Genomic DNA, 19,199 nt, shown 5'->3' with positions numbered 1-19,199 from the left:
ATACACTTACGGCTATTTTTAAAGCTGTAGCTATTAGTTTCATTTTCATTTGGTTGGTGGTAATTTTCAGTATTATTTACTTTTTTATTTAAAGATCAATCATTCAAGATCTGATAACATTATCATATAGGCCTACATACCACAGTAGCTGTAAATGAATTATCTACAGACAGTTATCCACATACAAGATGTAGCTGCGTAGGCCTTACAATACCACAAAACTATCCGAAACCAGTAAAAACTGCTAGCTGTAGCCTAAGATCAGAGTTATGTAGATTCTGAAAGCCCGGTTACAACAAAGTGATATAATTGGGGTCTTGTTATATTTCCATTTGGTAGAGTGTAAATCGTAAACCGAACTGGGCCTTACACAGACCCTTCTGTTTAGATTGAAATCCATCAATAACAACTAAGTTGGCAAGCAAAATGGTGTTACATGTATATATCGGGATAAACAAGGGCATTAATCTAGAATATTGCAAGTACCTGAGTTAAAACTTAATTAATATTCATATTCAATATCTGGTACGATTTAAGGCTGACTAATGACCACAAATAATTCGGGCTTGCATAGACCCGTTGCCACTTTAAAAAGGGGTGCAAATTTATGTCCATGGATGTTAAATTCTAAAAAAAACACAATTATTGAAATATGAGTGAGTGAATTGTCTCTTTATTATCACAATATAGTTATTTGTATATCTAGTAATTATAACATTTCAATCCTTTTGTTGCCCTTCCTTAACAATCTCTTTGAAATCAAGCATAGTGTGACAAATATACAAATTACATACTGATTATAAAAGATATATAGTAAGGTCGTACTGGTTGTAATTACAGTAACTACTACTTCACAAGTTGTAAATAGCTTTTATATAATGTTTAGGTTATGAACAATTTCCTGCAACGCCAGATGTATAATTAGTTTACAAGGTTTAGCGTGGAAATAATAACAGAGGACGAGGGTTTACGAACGTAATTTTCTTTAAAAGTTAAACGAAATAGAAAATTATCTGCTCATAAATAAACATCTGTACAACTCGCCACACTTAATACCAGAATCAGTCAAAAAACTCAATCTGTTCAAGTGTTCATATCCAATACCGGAACATCTCCATTTCCAATACAAGAATATGTCTATATCCAATATCAGTATGTCCATTTCAATTGCAGAACATGTCAAGATGTCCATATTCAATTCCAGAATTTGTCAATTTATCCATGTTCAATTCCAGAATTTTTCCATATTCATTTCCAGAACTTGTCCAGATGTCCATATTCAATACCAGAATTTGTTCAAAATACCAATATTCCGCTATATACAATTAATTTCTTTGATTACCAAATTATAAAATATATTGATAAGATAAACGTTTTATTAGAATACTTATCGTTAATTGAATTAAACATTATTTTAAATCCTCAGAAATTGGGCACTACTTAGAAGAAAAATATACACTGGTCATAGTACAGAATAATATCAACCGTATGAATTTTTGTGCTTTACTGATGAGGATGTCGTACAAATTTACCGTGTATAAAACTAGTATGGCCTTTTATGTACATTTTAAATACAATTATAAAAGAAAAATTCAATGACACAATACATGTATAAAAAGCACTTTGACTGGTTTAAATTATCCAATATAATTTTTTTTTTATATATTCTAAATAAAAATTATGTGCACAATAAATTTAACTTATTTAGTATGAATTGCATACACCTTCGAAAAATAAAATTACAGCAGTGAATATATATATATATATACAATATAAGATTGATCTATATTAAAACAATTGTCTAAAAGACAAATATTAATGAATTTTCAACATATACATATACTCTATGTTTTAAGAAATGGCTATCAAATCTAAAAACTAAATTAGGATTGAATTTTTAACACACATTTATTGCTAACTCTGAATATAATTATATACACTAGACCTACTAGATAATATAAGAACACAAAGACAAAAATAAAATCACTGGTTTTGTATATATATTTACAAATGAAAGAAATACCGGTAAGCATAAATATATATTTATACAACTAAAGAAAACACAATTGTTTCTAAACATAAATTGTTCCTTGTGGTTTGTTTTTTTATATTAAAATATTTTATCACTTTAAATTCTTAAATCTGCAGGAACACATTCATCTACAAGTAGTCTCAATGTATATGTATAAATATCAGGAAGAAATGGATATTAATCACAGAACTCATTGCCTTAAAGTACAGCCATTTGTGTACTTAAACAAAAGATTGGAATAATCAAGATCTATTAAAATTGTTCTTGCAATACACTATCATAAAACAGTAGCACATTCAACGACCACCATAAAAAATTTAAATAATCAAAGTTGTAGATACATGTATCATAAAATTAAATGAGTCTATCTGCCACGTCTAAAGGACTATCAACCGATTCCTTCGAACTATCAAAACTATTTTTGGTTTTAAAATAATCAAACGTTTCAAAAATAAAATATAGAACAGCCATTTGTGTAATAAACAGAGAAATATGTAACAAATATTCATTTAAGATGTTAACGATATTTTTCCCTTAGAATTAGAACAAGCCACAGGCATAACAAAGGTTTTCATAAACATTGGATTTTTTGAAATATGTTTTTACAAATTCCACATTACACTTCATTAACAAAACATATTACAAAATTCAATGGTTTCATCTAAACTGTCACAACAATATCCCACAGAAAATCGCCATTAGTAGCAGTCCAGATATGTTTCCCCTGGTTTTGTCTAGATGTAGGAGAAGTGACTCAATAATATAAAAGCATAGCGGGAAGACACTTGTGGTGTAATCTATAACAAATTTTCTTGAACATCTGTTATTCCTGATTATAACTATCAGAATCAAATTCTGGCAAACACATTGCGGAGTCAATAAAGGCCTCGATTTCATCTTCAATTTCTGGTTTCATTTCAACATAACTATCCCATGACAGATCCATATCTGAGGCTGTGGTCTGTGAGGTATCTGTGTCAGTTTCTGGTATATTTATCGGAACGCCCTTCAGGCTATAGATTTCTGCGAACTTGTAACATCCTTTGTTGTTTGGATCTTGATAATGATAGGACAAAACAGAATCCAAATGGTTTGTCACATGTAAACATTGCTCAAAAGTGTCAAATAATTGTTGACATGGGGCGCCATTTGTTTGAGATGGTTTTTCCGAATTTGGATAATAACTTAAGGAACCTGCCTCATCTCTTTGCTCAAAATGAATATCTTCCATGCTAATTTTGTCAATGTGTCCTTCTAAACTTTGTAACGACCCCATAGTGTCCTTCTCCTGGGTATTAAAATCTACAGCAAATCCAATATTATAATTGCGTATCATTGGTCCAATCTCGCTTGCTTTTCTTTTCTTCACTAATTTTCTTCGTTTTTCTTTTTCACATTTAACTTCTGTTATAGCCAGTTGACAAGTAAATCTAGAAAAAAACGTAAAACATTAATTACACTAACAAGTTGTGACAATAACAAATACTACAAGATACATTGTACATCTTACATAGAGAGAGACATAAGGTTTAACGTCAATCCATGAATAACATATGGTTCAAGCCCATTTCAATAATTCGCTTGCGAACATGAGTATTTTACATGTACTAGTCGGAGGAAACCGGAGTACCCACAGAAAACCCAAGCGGTTGGAGAGACAACCCTACTTCTTGTCACATATAAGTGTGGGATCGAAAACACACCACTTTACTCAATGACAGGACTTATGATCTAAAGTACACATGTTGAACCATTCAGCCTTCCAACCCCCCTACATCTTACATAGCAATTATACTTTAAAGGAGCTAAATCGCTAATATTTGGAACCTAGATATTGACAAAAATGGGTCACAACACATACAGTAATGTAATATGAATGTATATAAACTGATTTACATTCAATTGTTTCCGTTTTTACTCTAATTTCAAATCGGTTATGTTCAGCGAAATACACCAGAAGTCTCAATCGAATGACAATCTTTAGCGTCTGGTTATTCCAGTCTACACCGATAGTATTTATTGCGCATGCTCTCCAGATAAGAATATGACGTCACCGTTTGACATGACTTGTGGAATATGTTTAGCCCCGTTCTTCGAGTCCCTTGTTACAATTGGCGCTGAAACGCATTATGGTACACGATTCGTGTACAAATGGTAAAATGTTTATTTCGTCTTAAATATTGGATATCAGAAGCCCACCTTTTCCTGGTAAGATCACAACATCAATGTTGATTTAAATTGACAAATAATTTGGGTTTTCAATGTCAAAGACTTTGGACGATATTGAGTTAGAGACTTAGATACTTTAATATACATGTACTGCCATTAAAGACAGGTTCCCTTGAGTCATCTGTTCAACTCAATAAATCATATAACGAAAAATATATTTCTAATCAAAAATTAAATGCAGGTTTGCAAGATATATTGTTTTTGGTACCTTCATGTAATATATAATTTCTTATAGTTTGGATATGTTGTTAAATCGATATCAATGCATTTAGCATCCTGACTGTCAAGGAAATATATCTTTTATTCACCTATTTCATTTTATTTGTTTATTTTCCAGCAATGATTGTTTCAAGCAAAGACAGAAAAAGTGATTCTTTGATGACAAAATGTTCAGTTCTAATACAAAAAAAACAATAACTAAAACCTAACTTTCTAGAATTTTATTATTCTGCTATTGTTATTTCTACATTTTACACAACAGATCTAGATGAGATTAAAGGCGATACTTTCATTGAAAATTTTTTACTAACCTTGCCGAGTAACTATGTCTTTGGTGTAAAAATTGGGTGATCAACTCCTGTATAATTTCTGATAGTTCTCGGAACATGGCCTGGATATCTTGTGGCATTGATGGTAACCATTCAAGAAACCTGAAAACATTTTAAAGTTAATCAAATTATTCAAATAATGACATTTCAATTTTAGTGATTTGTAGTGGGAAAAGAATTGGTATCAGTAAAATATGGGAGCAAGAAATTAATGCCCATTACATTTATTTCAAAACACACTTTTGTTCTTGAACATAAAAGATAGCTAGCCAGGCAATGAAACATATGTCCTAAGCAGCTAAGTTGTTCAGGGAGTCAACAAAGGTTGGCACATATTTTTTTCTTTGTCAAAAATGAAAACATTTACAACACATTACGAGTAACAACCCATTTGGCTTCTAGTTCTGCCCTTTTCTAACATTTAGCATACAAAACATTTAATATCGATTGCCATTATCATTGGAAATCGTTGAAAATTGATAGGCTTCTTCGAAGGATGACCTTAACCATAAATATATTAAATATAAAGCGTCTACAAAATTTTTCAAAGTGATAAAGGGCCATAACTCTCAGGGTAATTACTGGAAAATCGTTGAAAATCCATAGGCTTCTTCGGCTTATGATCTTTGCATTACAAACATACATTTTAAGATTCATCAAAATCGGATGAAAATTGTGACTTCTAGAGGGTTCACAACCTTGGTATTACATACTTTTTGACAATTTGCGTACAAGAAGCGTCCATTTTGTCCGGCAGTTTTGGGCAGATATTTACGAAATTTTAAGTCAACCTTCATTGAGGTGTAACAATGATATGTTTAAAAGCTTTTCAAAATTGAATACAAATTGTGACTTCTAAGGATCCACAAACAAAAAACATGATTTTTCGAACAATCAGGGACCATACATAATAGTACAGCAAGTTCCGATATGCACGATTATCGAATTGAAATGAGATCTTTTGAAGATAAACCTATATTTCAAGTTTCGTCAAAATCGGATAAATATTGTGACCTGTAGAGTGTCCACAAACAAATTGTGGACGGACGGGGCGACGGACAGACAGGAGCGACGGCATAAGGCCGTGTAAAATTGATACCTTGTTTCTTCTCCCCATGCTCTGGGTAAACCTAAGAGGGTGTGCGGTAAACAGAACACAAACTGTAATTTTCAACACAAACTTTTGCAAGACCTTTATACACTATGAATTTAGTATTCTTTCTCATTCATATGATATACACTTGAGTTTTTTTCATGCAAACAACTACAATTTATAAAAGACTTACATATCCACAGACTACATTAATGTAGTTTTAAAACCTTAAAATGTCCCCAGATATAGAACTAATTTCAGGTCTGAAATCTGTTTTAAAAAAACTGTCGGTGACCTGGCCAACATTTTATTAAATTTGACGCAATTTGAGTGATGTTTTGATCTTCCTTCGATTTACCTACGAAAAATTTATGGCAACAATCGGCTGCTGGCAAATCCCTTTTAAACTGGTTTTGGGGTACTATATCATCATTCACGCTGTACGCCGACTTGACAATGTCGTCAAAAGTAAAATTATACGGCACGCCAATGTCTGTCCAGTCAAGAAATGTTGTTGCTTTCCAACAGATCCTCCCATGCTGATTTTTCACAAGCCAGGACTCGCCTAAGAGTCGCTTTTTCATTGGTTAGATTACACGTTTCCTGCCACTTTCATCCAATAAAAAATATTCTAACTTTACGATTTAGACATTAGCATGGCAGCATTGATTTAAGATCCGTATTTTCATCGGACGATATTATTATTATCAAAAACACACGTCTATGGCTAATGAAAGGCAATGTACATTATCTATGGTATACCGAAGCCCTAACTATGTATAATCGATGGCTATAGACCTGAACCGGCATACTATGAACTTTTAAACATTCGGAGATCGCTTATTCGGTTAAAAATTCGTATTTTTTAAATATTTTCATTTTGTGTTGAGAACCTGTGCGGGCGATTTTTGTGTCCCTATTCCTGAGCGCGTGGGCGAGAAGAAACAAGGTATCAATTTTACATGGTCTAATACGTCCACATGAAAATGTGGGTGTATAATAAAACAGTTGGAAGGCTAATCAATGACGTTCATAATATAATATGGATGTCATTATCTATTAAATTGTGTGTATCTTATATTTTAAAATTACAGATGCTGTGTTGTCTCATTAATTTGGAGGTCCTTTAGTCAAACCTAGTATTGGCCAAGAAAATTCATCAGAATACCCCTTTGTCAATGGTGTAGGACGGAGGGCCTGGCAAGGGACAACATATAGTCGTTCGGATGGGACGTGTACACATTGGTGTGCACATAAAAGAACCCTTGATACATGTAGTTGGAATTCGAAATAAGGGTAGGCATAGCACACTGTTTGTCGTATGACCGTTTTCATTAACCCAATCAGAGCAGTACAGTGGGACATTAAACCCCATAATTTCAGTTCACAATATTATGTTCAAATTACAAGAATTCACATATATTTTGGACAAGAGTAGGATGTGTCACATTATTTTCAAATCGAAACATATTATTCAATATTATTGATATTTTATTCAAAATTAAATTCACAATCAAAACATCTGCGCATTTACTAAGATGAAGATAAAATACTTACTTAACACCATAATTATATATTATATCTATTGGTAACATCCATGGTGTAACTGCTATTGATAGAAGTCGTACAGGTCGTGTACTGAAGAAATAGTTTATTAAACCGTTATTTACTGAATCACATGCTGTCTGTAATGCTGAAAATAACAAATATATATATACATTATATGGAAGACAAAGGATTGGCTGTAGACCTGTTAAATGTGATTTATCTCCCTTGAATTATCTCATGTTCCGAGAGAGAGAGAGAGCGCATTAATACAGAGATTCGCACATATAACTAGCACAGGTACAATATTTTAGGTTGTTTTTCTTATTTAACATAGAGAGTTAGTGAACAAAATTTCAGGTGAAGAACTGAAGATACATAATTGATCTATGGAATTATACACGGGCAAATTATTTTAATTTGTGCCACATTCAAAGCAAGACTTTAATAGCCCGTTTAGATGCTTAAGCTGAACTGGTTTTAAAATGCCGGGGATCATTAAACTAGTTTAACTTTGTTGTCTGAATGCAAATGTGGGGAAAATAAACCAGTTTAAAAAACCCAGCTCGTGCCCTGTCTTCGAGAAGGCTTTTAATTTTAAACTGGTTCATCTTGGCTGTCTAAATGGGTTGGCTTAAAAACAACGGCCCCAGCTCGCTTTTGAGATGCACAGTGCGCTGTAAGTTACATTCCTGGGAAAATGGTGGCGTAATGCAGTGCCAGTGTTATCAAAAGCGTGCAAGAACCTAATAGAGAATATAAAGCTACCCATGCGTAGTTAACATTAACCTCCGACCGACGAGGTCAGAATAGTTAAACTGATTTGGCTTATAGTATGGGTGGATGCAACACGACCCTGTCTTAAAAACCCTGGCGATTTTGAACTAGTTTAAAAATATATAACGGTATATAAGCTAAGAAAACATGTGTATAGTGTGTATAAAATGTATAGTACGTAATGTATATTTCCACTTTTTCTATGCATTACACACTAAATTATGCAAAATTTACTCAAATTTTGATCTTTCCTCACCAGAAGATTGTCAAAAGCTGATGATAATTTTGAAACTCTAAAGATATTATGAGAGTTAATTGCAATAATAGTAATTCTAGATAATATGCTCTATTAAGCCCACTTCACATCCACACGGAAATGTCTTACTGTTTGTTGTGTTGTAGACTGTGCACTGTTAATCTACAAAGGATTCCTAGCCTTATTTTTTCCAAAATAAAATAAATGCCTTTATTACACCTTTTTTATGGGCCACATTTAAACTAACAACCTACCTGAAACAACGCTTGGAGGTAGTGAATCTAATAAAGCCACTTGAAGTTTCTTTTTACATTCTGGACAATCTTCTTCATTATGATTATGATGTGCCATAACGGATTCATTAACGTCTTCTGATGCTCCATCTTCCAGTAAAGATTTGGTTGTTATTGATGATCGAACAGTTAAATGTCTTATACAAGATATAAGATCTGAAATAAAAGGTAAGGAAAATTAATATACGCAAAGTTGGCAAGATTATAATAGGTAATTGAAGCATCGATCAGTTCAAAATTACCCATCAAGAATTGGGGGCCTGAACTTATCACCTCCACAACTTTCAAAGGAGTATGTCCTTATCTCTTCTACAGTATTTAGTATATTAACCCCATCGGGACAACCGGCAGAACTATAAGATTTTTACTTAATGGCGTGCAAAGAAGTGAAGAGAGTTTTTTGAAATTTGAAATTATAACTTTGTGTACAAGCTGTACTACTTAATTTGAATAAAAAGTTTATTTTCATCTGTCGTTACGTATCTAAAATGTCTTTCTTTCTAATATTACTGAGTACTAGACCCTATACTTGAGTATCAGAAGCATACAATTCAAGGAGTTGACAGCCCCGGGACATTACCAAATCTTTGCATGCACGCAATTCTTTCTACTTTTATTTAAGTTACAGATGACAAAATAGTTGAAACATGAGACGTATGTAATAATCAGTCTTATCAGAGGGAAACATATCTGATGGCTAACAAAAGATATTTCAATATGGAGATAAAACATTGCTTTGAAGGTTAATAAACACTTTATGACCCTGACCGTATTTAGAATTGGGTGTATACCACAGGTTTGGCAAGCTCATGTTTATCTAGACCCTTCTAAAGTTCTACAGAAATACAAATCCTTACTTATATACATGTACATGTGTAGAAACATGGCTGGGTGTTTAATATCATTAAAACATTGTATAAAAACATTTGTACGAGTCTCACAACATTCTGATGGTGATAAAAGGACACTTACCTACTTTACATATATCTGATACAAGTAATAGAGTAAACATATTTCAGATAAAATTTTAAAGTAAAGATCTCTTTTTAGGTTCATATGTAATGTAACGGCAGACTATGTGCAAATATAGGAGTTGTATATATAGTGGTAACAACTATACCATACAGGGTTGTTAAGTCAAGACTGAGCAAAAGTTATCAATGAAATAGATGGCACATTAAGTTCACTAAAAAAAAAATATGAGACAAGAGTACTACTGCAGATTCTCCTTTAAATAAATCTATTTTCACATTTTTCTTCTCCTCCAAATAACAAATAAATCAATTCAAAATAACAAGCAATTGTTACATGACACAGTCTTAATCTTATAAGCTATATTTTAAAGGAAACAGTTTAACTAATTTCTAAGTCTAAAAATGGATTCGTATCTTTTACACTTACTGTTTTGTTGAAGATAGACTAAAGTATCATCAAAGCCTTGTCTACACATATTACTCAGTTCCTCTGGGTCGGGTGGAAACAGAGCATGTGACATACGGTACAAATTCTTGGCACTACATTGCATGCTGGTATTGACTATGTTGATGTGGAGAAAATTAGAAGACAAGTCTTTTGGACAGATGTCACTTTCTCCTGCGAAAGGAGCAACTGTAACTGTATGTTCATCAAGGATAGGTAAATTATCACTCAATCCTCCATCAACATATCTCTGAAAAATAAATTAAATTGATCAAATCGTTAAATTTAAAGTAGCTAAGCCTCTAACTCAGTGATTCTCAAACAGTGTGTCGTGACACACAGGTTTGCCTCGAGATATTCCTAAGTGTGCCGAGAAATTTTGAATGGCACATTAAGAAAATTTCTCACTAAAGAAGCCAGCTATTTGATGAAATTTGAAACTTTCTATGTGTCTATGACTAGGTGTGTCTACGGATGTATGCCTTCTATGACTTGCCATGTTTTTGTTTTGCAAAATTCAAATATTTTTCATATATATTTAGCCAGGTGTGCCGCTATTTTTTTATGTGTTCCAAGTGTGCCCTTAGCAAAAAAAGGTTGAGAACCACTGCTCTAACTCAATATCATCCGAAGTCTTCGACATTGAAAACACGAATTATTTGTCAATTTAAATCAACATTGATGTTGTGATCTTACCGGGAAAAGATGGACTTCTGATACCCAATATTTAAGACAAAATAAATGTTTTACCATTGGTACATGAATCGTGGAATAATGCGTTTCAGCGCCATTTGTAACAAGGGACTCAAAGAACGAGGCTAGACATATTCCACAAGAATATGTGCAATAAATACTATCTGTGTAGGCTTGAACAACCAGACTCTAGAGGTTGCCATTCGATTGAGACGTCTGGCGTATTTCCCCGAACATACTCCTTGTCACGTACAACCTGGGAATTGAAACCCCGCCAGTTGACTCAATGACAAACCGTATGATAAAGCGCGCGTGCTAACCATTCGGCCACCCAACCCCACGATTATTTGTACATCCTGGGATCACAATTCAGGATGTTGTTGCCGTCCAACATTCATCAATATTGAAAGGATCAAAGATCTTTGGAATTTAAACATATATTTTAAGTTTCATCAAAATCAAATAAAGATTGTGACCTCTAGAGGGTCCACAACCTTGGAACATGCTTATTACTACATGTACATGTAAACAGAAACTGAGGAATTTCAGCTCTGTAATAATATCAGCGAAGACAAGTAAAATGAGACTTCGACAGGATATCAGTCCAATAGCCACTACACTATAACTGCTGTCTCCACCATATGGATTACAAATCAATATTCATTTTCTATCCAACAATGTATTTTTTTTTTTAACAATATGACTTTAGCTATATACATACAGATAAAATAAATAAGCTACCTACCTCTCCACGGAACTTTGGTGGGATAAGACCACTGTAAAATGGGACAAATGAACTGCATAGAAGAGCCTGTAAAATATAAATTACTATCATTAATTACTATCTGGAAATGTAGATAAAAATAACATAATCTACATGATCTCTTTATAATTATATGTAGATTATATAAAATATTTAATCTTAATAAATTCATACAAATTTGAAATATAAAATGGATTAAGTTTATATAAAATGTTTTTTTTTTGTTTCTGCATCCTCGAAATATTCTTGCCATGTCTGCAGTACAGTGGCAGCCAACATGATTCTTGATATACAATATCATTTAAAAATTTGCTAGTGAGATACAAGATTTAACTTCAATAATTTACTGGTCACTAAATTCATGTGTTTATTTTGTTTCGTCTTTATGGTTCTAATTTCCTATAGATGCCCTACACAACCATAAATGAACTCTAATTACTAATTACATGTACTGGCAGTCTAATAAAAGTTGAACTTATTATACATTACTTCAGGGAATTTTCAACATCATTCAAATAGGGATTTCTAAAGTGGCTACGGGACAGAGACGCAACATGTGCATTATCAGTAGAAGCTAGTATTCATATATAAGCAGTGCACATGATATTTTGAAATCAATTAAATAACAAAGCCCTAAAAAATTCTATAGGTTCAGTAACTGTGCATGATTTGTATATTTCATAAGAGAGAGAGAGAGAAATGGGGTTTAACGTCCACTCGACACAAACTAGGTCATTTCGGGACTAACATATGGTTTAATTTTATTTCAATAATTCGCTTGCGCGTAGGGGTCTTTAGCAGTGGGAGGAAACCGGAGGACCCGGAGAAAACCCACGAGGCTGGACAGGCGACCCTACTCCTTGCCACGTACAACCGGGGATTCGAAACCACGCCAGTCGACTCAATGACAGACTTTATGATACAGCGCGCGCACGCTAACCATTCAGCCATCCAACCCCCCATGTATATTTCATAAAATATCAATTTCTCATGTAATATGTACTCATATCAAAATATCAACACTACCGTCACTACCTGTAGTAATAATAGTAATATGTACTCAGATTGATAATTTAACATTTACATGTAATTAAGAAAAGAAAATCAAAATATCAACACTAAATAATCTCCCAGCTTTGATTCAATCACATTAATCCACATGGCAGTGAGCTTGTTTACATAGGGAGAAATAGATCAATGGAGTTTAGTTCATTATATCATATCTTTGTAAATACATGTACTGAGCTGAATTGGACGATTTTTGGACTGATATATATTTTTATTAGAATTAAGACTATTCAACTTTTACAATATTGTAGTAAACATTACAATCTGATTAAAATAACGATCTATATTTCGTTTCGTTTTTTATACTTTCGATGGCCTACACTACATGAAGATCTGACAAGTTATAGCGATAGGTCACGTCAGGGGTCAAAAGACCGACTTATGACCCTATGATGTCAGACATTTGATTAACCAATCAGCATTGATGTTACTAGTAGATTACCCACAGTTCCGTGCAAAACATGCCTAAAGCTCGCCTTAACAGACCGTTTCATTGGCTTATCCCTGACACCATTCAGAACACGAGTTAAATAACTACTCTTCCAGATCCAAGTGTAGTAAAGACAAGTAAAACGTAATTTTGAACTATTAAAACGAAACGAAATAGGATCTGTGTTTTAACCAGATTGTAAACATTAATGCTAGCACGATATATTGTGGAATCAATGTATCGCGAATCACGTTCTCACGATTCATTTTTCATGTGTTTTTTTTTTGTCTCTTCAGTAAGTAACCTCTCAATCTTAATTATCCATGTTACACGTTATCCATAGGTACACAAACACTCTTAAATGATTTTGGTCTTTATTTTGATCCATATCAATATCGTGATATAAAACAGTTTTATTTCTTCAACATCGACAGGACTAAAAATATCAATTATTCATTTATCCTGTTGTTTTCCTGGCAAATATTGACCTGGTTATAAATCGTGATACGAATACATGATGTAGTCTTGGCACCTGAATCGCAATACGTACATGTATCATATTGTGACAACAGTGGCAATACCCAGCACTAGTATACATGTACATGTACAAGCAATCACAACATGTACATTACTCAAATCATGCCCATCTACTTTAACAATCTTTATTATAATATTTAGAAAATTACTTTGGGTATATTTTTCAATTTCCTATTTATTGGCAATTTTTGTTTAGTAGAATTTGTATACAATGAAGAATAAAATTTGAGTACATGTAGTATCTTCCTTTGGTTTTTATAAGGTTCCTAAAACTTTCGTTGACTTGCCATACTCATGATCATCTGTATTTGGATATTTGACCAAATTTTCTGTAATGTGTTGTATAATATAGTCTTGATAATTCAGGCTATTCAGCCAGAGAACGGTAGAATGGTTTAGCACGACAAATTGCGCACCAAGGGCATGTAACTGACTTTGCTCTTAGTCTTAATAGTAAGTGCAAGGGGACTGCATCACACACAAACAATTAGTGAATTACACAAAACAAATTTACGGACAAGACAAAATACGATTGCAATAAATTTCTGTTGCATTTTGAATAAATATATAAGTTTTTAAATGCAACATGACTATTTTTGAGTGATGACATAATTGGGGGAAATAAAGGTAAGGCTTGTTATTTAGTGTATAAGGTGCCCTGACTATATTAATTTGACATATTTTTTATCATGATGCACTGTGACATCAAGAAAGGCTGCAGATGTTTTACACTGTCATGTGACTTCAGTGGGAGTTTATAAGTTGACAATGTTTTGTCTTGATAAGAATACATTTTGTCTTGATACATTTTCACTCGATGTTTACAGTAAGCTTTAGCTTATACATGTTGGAATTAAATACAAAGACAAAACTTGTCAAATGTTCAAGACAAATTACATGTAAATCTGGTGAGAGAGAGAGAGAGAGATAGAGAGAGAGATGGGGTTTAAGGTTCACTCGACACACACACACTAGGTCATTTCGCGGGACAAACATATGGTTCAATTTTTATTTCAATAATTTGCTTGTGCATAAGGTCTTTAGCTGTGGGAGGAAATCGGAGGACCCGGAGAAAACCCACGAGGTTGGACAGACAACCCAACTCCTCGTCATTTACAACTGGGGAATCGAAACCATGTCGGTTGACTCCATGACAGACCTTATGATACAACGCGCACGTGCTAACCATTCAGCCATCAAACCCCCCTGTAAATCTGGTAAAATCTAAGATAGGTTGCCAGGCAACAAAACATACGCCCACATCAGCTAAGTCGTCCGGGCATTCAACAAAGATGTTTGTACATTTTTTTCTTTTGTCAGAAATGAAAACATTTACAACATACTAAAAATCTGATTACAAGTAACTAACAATCATTTGGCTTTTAGTTCTGCCCTAAAGTAACGTTTAGTTTACAAAACATTTAATATCAAGGATCATAACTCTGGCAGTAATTATTGGACATCGTTGAAAATCAATAGGATTCTTCGTCTCATGACCTTAAACATTGTGTATCAATTTAAAGTCAATCGGATAATAACTTAAACCTCTAGAGCGTCCACAAAATTTTTCAAAGTGATCAAGGGTCATTATAACTTTGCAGTAATTATCAGAAATCATTGAAAATCAATAGCCCTCTTCGTCGCATGACATTAAATACTGTGTATAAATTTAATGTCAATCGGATACTAACTTTAGGCTCTAGAGTGTCTACAAGATTTTTCAAAGTGATCAAGGGCCATAAATCTGGCAGTTAGTATCGGAAATCGTTGAAAACCAATAGGGTTCTTCGTCACATGACCTTAATAAACAATGTGTATCAATTAGGAGATAAACACCAACTGTTTAGAATTTAGAGGACTGTTATTGTCCATTTGATACCGCTTAAATCATTAGAGGCCGAGATCGCGTAGCGATCGTGCGCCTCTAATGAAAAATTTAAGCGGTATCAAATGGACAATAACAGTACGATAAATTCTAAACAGGAGGTGTTTATCGATATTGTACATGTAGGCCAAAATATTTAACATTTTTCTTGGAATTCTTCCTTTCGCCATAGTTGACGGTCGTTTTTTGGTTTTAATGACGTAAATACCAAGGAAAACAATTTTGACGTAATGAAAATATCCGTGATGTAATAAGATAACACTCATTTCCATTCCATTTGGTTCACTAAGCGACTGGTCAATTGTGTCTGTTTGGAAAGGGAGGTCACTCTGCGATAATTTTAAAGATCAAAACAGAAATCATAAGTGTATTTTATGTACTTTTTAAATGATTTTGAACTCCAGCAGTGACTACATGTAGGTTAGAAATAAATTGCATATCATGTTTGATAAATGTCCATACAATCGTGTGACAGTGTAGATATATGTGCTGTGTAGCGTACGCATGTGGTTGCTAATTGCTATGCTTGTTTACGTTGTCATTTCGACTCTGTGATTTTTTTTTTCTTCTCAAAAAACCCTGGCCTGTGTATGAAAATTAGTCTCTGTCCTTTTCATATCAGTGTCAGCCCGACTTGTATATTTTTTAAAATATATCCCAATCAGTTATTTACGATCCATACGGAGTTCAATAAATTATAGTATTTTTCTTCACTTGTTGAAAATCTTCGATTTTGACCAGTCTGATTATGATAGACTGACCATAGCAACCATTATTGTCAGACCAGCCTTGAAATAAAATTTAATCATTATCTTTCAAATACACTCACTAACTTTGTTTTTTTGTGTTTCAGGTGTGTGTTTCAATAAGCCAATGGTTGAATTTCATTGTTGTTGACATACAAGAAAAAATTCATGAAGATTTCCTAGAATAAAGTTTTGAGGTGTAGAATTTTTGGCCACTGCAAACAGAGTCTAGCACCCAGAAAATATTCATTCACAGTGAGTCGCCCAGGAAATTTAGAGGACTGTTATACTCATTCGACGCCACTTTTCGACCAATCAGAATCCAAGAAATTTCCATTTTGGGCTACAATTTAAAGTCAATCAGAAATTTTAAATTTAGCCTCTTAGAGTGTCCACAAGCAATTGTCGATAACGGACAGACAGATGGGAGCGACAGCAATATACACAACCACATTTCCATGTGGGCATATAAAAACCATTGACAGCCAAATTGAAAGCATCTGATGTTAATCAGATTTAATAATATGATAAGCTTACATTTGTTGTGATCACCTTGTGGGTTTCGGGTGATTTTTCTTAGGCGAAAGGACACCCAAATATAGACTTTATAGTACTTAACAGAATTCGAGGCAACTTAGTCTGGTCTTACATGTAGTTTGAGAGCGAGTGCAAAATTTTAATTTCAGTCTCTATTAATTTTAAATGTACCTGTATTAATTCTTCTTTAGATTCATATTCAGAAACAATAACTGCTTGTTTATCTGACACTCTTGTTAAAGATATAAATAATCTTCCTGTTGCTAATTCATGTGCATTAGACGGTAAAACTTGTCTTAAAGCTTCTCGTAAAATTTTATTGATGTTAAAACTGGGATGAAGAGGTCCAAGGGTTCTTGATCGTGCTTTAGTAGCTAACCGCAAGGTAAAATTTGTACATTCACCTGTAAAAAAACGAAAGGCAATAAATATTACTTTTATTAATAAAAAAATCGCTGAGAGTATTTTCAAAATATCACTATTTATTTTACACTTTCATGACAATGACATACAAGCAAATGGACAATATTAGTCTGGTGATTACCATCCATCAGAAATGTTTTATAAAAGATTAATGACCTTTGACTATGTTTGAAGTTGAGGAGATACACCTAGATACAAAATGACAGGTCATGCAGGCCATTGATAAATACTTTGATTCAGACCTGTTATAGGACAAAGCACAAAGTTACCACTAAGTTGGGCTAGATCATACAACAAATACAATGCACCGATTTTCGATAATTTTAGCCAACAAACTAAGACATTTATTAAATTTGGTTATGGTGAAAATGACACTTAAAATAATCTTGTGAGGGCGAAGACAATATAGTTATGCAAGTCAATGCCATGGCCTTGACTGAGAATCTGAACTCTATTTTATTTAAGACAACCTTTAACATTTTTTTAATGTAAGGCAATAGGTCTATTTGTCGGTTATCTTAAAGAATAAACAGTTAAGAAGTCGGTTACTGACTCCGTAATGTTGATATCAAAAGCAATGTCTGTCTTCTGTAGTATTTGACATACGAGTGCACTTGTTATATGATCAGTTCAGAACAACAAAATTCGGTCAGTAGGCCTGTGTCCGATCAAAACTGGATGTCTACGACTACACAAAACTAAACACATCGCACTATGGTGAATAGGTAGATGTTATCAAATTGAATTAAAACTTGAAATGCTAACCTAAACAACAGCCACACATTAAACAACAAGACACTATTGCACCAGCACTGGCTCCTGCAAATTTACACGATTCCACAATTTGTGGCGCATGTTCTTTGAAACAACTGGCAACTCCAATGTGATAAATTCCCAAAAAACCACAACCCGAAAACGATAAATTCATGCTTTTCAGACTCTACCGAGATTTGAATCCCGTTAGGTAGTCCTTCGGCATTTGTAAATACTCCTCTAAATAATATCCTTTGGTCCTAGCACTTTGTTTGTAAACCAATCTTTCCAAATGTCCTTAAGAAAACCTCGCTTTTTAGTTTGTTGTGAACTCTACAAATTACTTTATGACGTCTTTCGTATACACATATCATTCAGAATTCTTCGTTTTTTCTCCAATCATCCCTTTCACGACTCGTTCGAAAAGAATATGTTCGTAACGGTTCATCGAGTAGTCTAGTCTTGTTATCATGTTATGGTTGGATAGGATCAACTCTCACGCGCGTAAGAAAATAGTAATCAAACAAATCTGGAGACGCCAAGATAACTAAACTCAACAGCCACCACATGTTCTGCGTTTTCTTTGTCAGAAGACTAGGTAGACCGATTGACTAATTATCACGTGATACAACAGGCGATTCACCTTCCTAATGAATATATATGGGGTGAAATACTCGCAAAATACATTGAAACTAGATTAAATGTATAATTTTACTTTCGCGAAGATTTAACACATATTTTATTAAATGAAGCTGTTGTTGCGTAAGCGATTGATTGCAGCTTCGAATGAAATGAACATGCCCTGTAAATTGTGTCTAGGTCTAAACAATTAGTCTGGTTTTAACTATTTTTGAATCTTCTTTAAGCATAGGTCTAACTCTTATTTTATATTTTGAGTGGGTGGGGAGGGGGGGGGTGATTTAAAAAAAATTGTATAGTGGGTTTAGTTGGGGTTGGGTTTTTTCTTATTAGGTAGAGCGCGGCGGTCCGTTTTTAAGGGGGTGATGGGCGTATAAATACAAGTGGATCTGTTATGGGAAATAATAGTATAGCAACGATAATATTGATAAATAGCCTATTATTACGTCGAGGATTCTCGAACACTGTTCTTGAAAACAAAAACACGATATATATCATAGGTCTAGTATCCATTTTATTATTTTCTGATAATA

At 33.6% G+C, this 19,199-nt stretch overlaps 1 protein-coding gene across 2 annotated transcripts; it reads right to left on the bottom strand.

The window, feature by feature from the left end:
• Window positions 1–651: 651 nt before the first annotated feature.
• Window positions 652–18,607, bottom strand: LOC126824575 (patatin-like phospholipase domain-containing protein 2). 2 transcript variants are annotated; one of them, XM_050553817.2, is made up of 8 exons: window positions 18,040–18,600; window positions 17,023–17,255; window positions 11,631–11,696; window positions 10,175–10,442; window positions 8,735–8,929; window positions 7,460–7,595; window positions 4,792–4,911; window positions 652–3,462 (listed from the first exon to the last, which is right to left on the bottom strand). In XM_050553817.2, the coding sequence occupies exons 1-8, from the start codon at window positions 18,200–18,202 to the stop codon at window positions 2,856–2,858; spliced, it is 1,788 nt and encodes a 595-aa protein (XP_050409774.1). In that variant the 5' UTR covers window positions 18,203–18,600; the 3' UTR covers window positions 652–2,855. The 2 variants fall into 2 exon arrangements, with proteins under 2 accessions (XP_050409774.1, XP_055957893.1); XM_056101918.1 differs by lacking the exons at window positions 652–3,462; window positions 4,792–4,911; window positions 7,460–7,595; window positions 8,735–8,929 and having other exon boundaries at window positions 10,131–10,442; window positions 18,040–18,607.
• Between the last annotated feature and the right edge of the window lie 592 nt (window positions 18,608–19,199).

This window comes from Patella vulgata, chromosome 6, assembly GCF_932274485.2.
Source record: "Patella vulgata chromosome 6, xgPatVulg1.2, whole genome shotgun sequence".
Classification (NCBI taxonomy): Eukaryota; Metazoa; Mollusca; class Gastropoda; family Patellidae; genus Patella; species Patella vulgata.
Note: the sequence above shows the minus strand (reverse complement) of the source record. Positions and strands in the feature narration are given on the sequence as shown.

Excerpts from the sequence above, each read along its gene's own strand:
- LOC126824575 (XM_050553817.2), bottom strand. The coding sequence starts at position 18,202 with ATGAATTTATCGTTTTCGGGTTGTGGTTTTTTGGGAATTTATCACATT. Across the intron at positions 17,256-18,039 it reads AATGTGTGGCTGTTGTTTAG|GTGAATGTACAAATTTTACC; the intron begins GTTAGCATTTCA and ends GTTTTTTTACAG. Across the intron at positions 3,463-4,791 it reads AGACATAGTTACTCGGCAAG|ATTTACTTGTCAACTGGCTA; the intron begins GTTAGTAAAAAA and ends GTTTTTTTCTAG.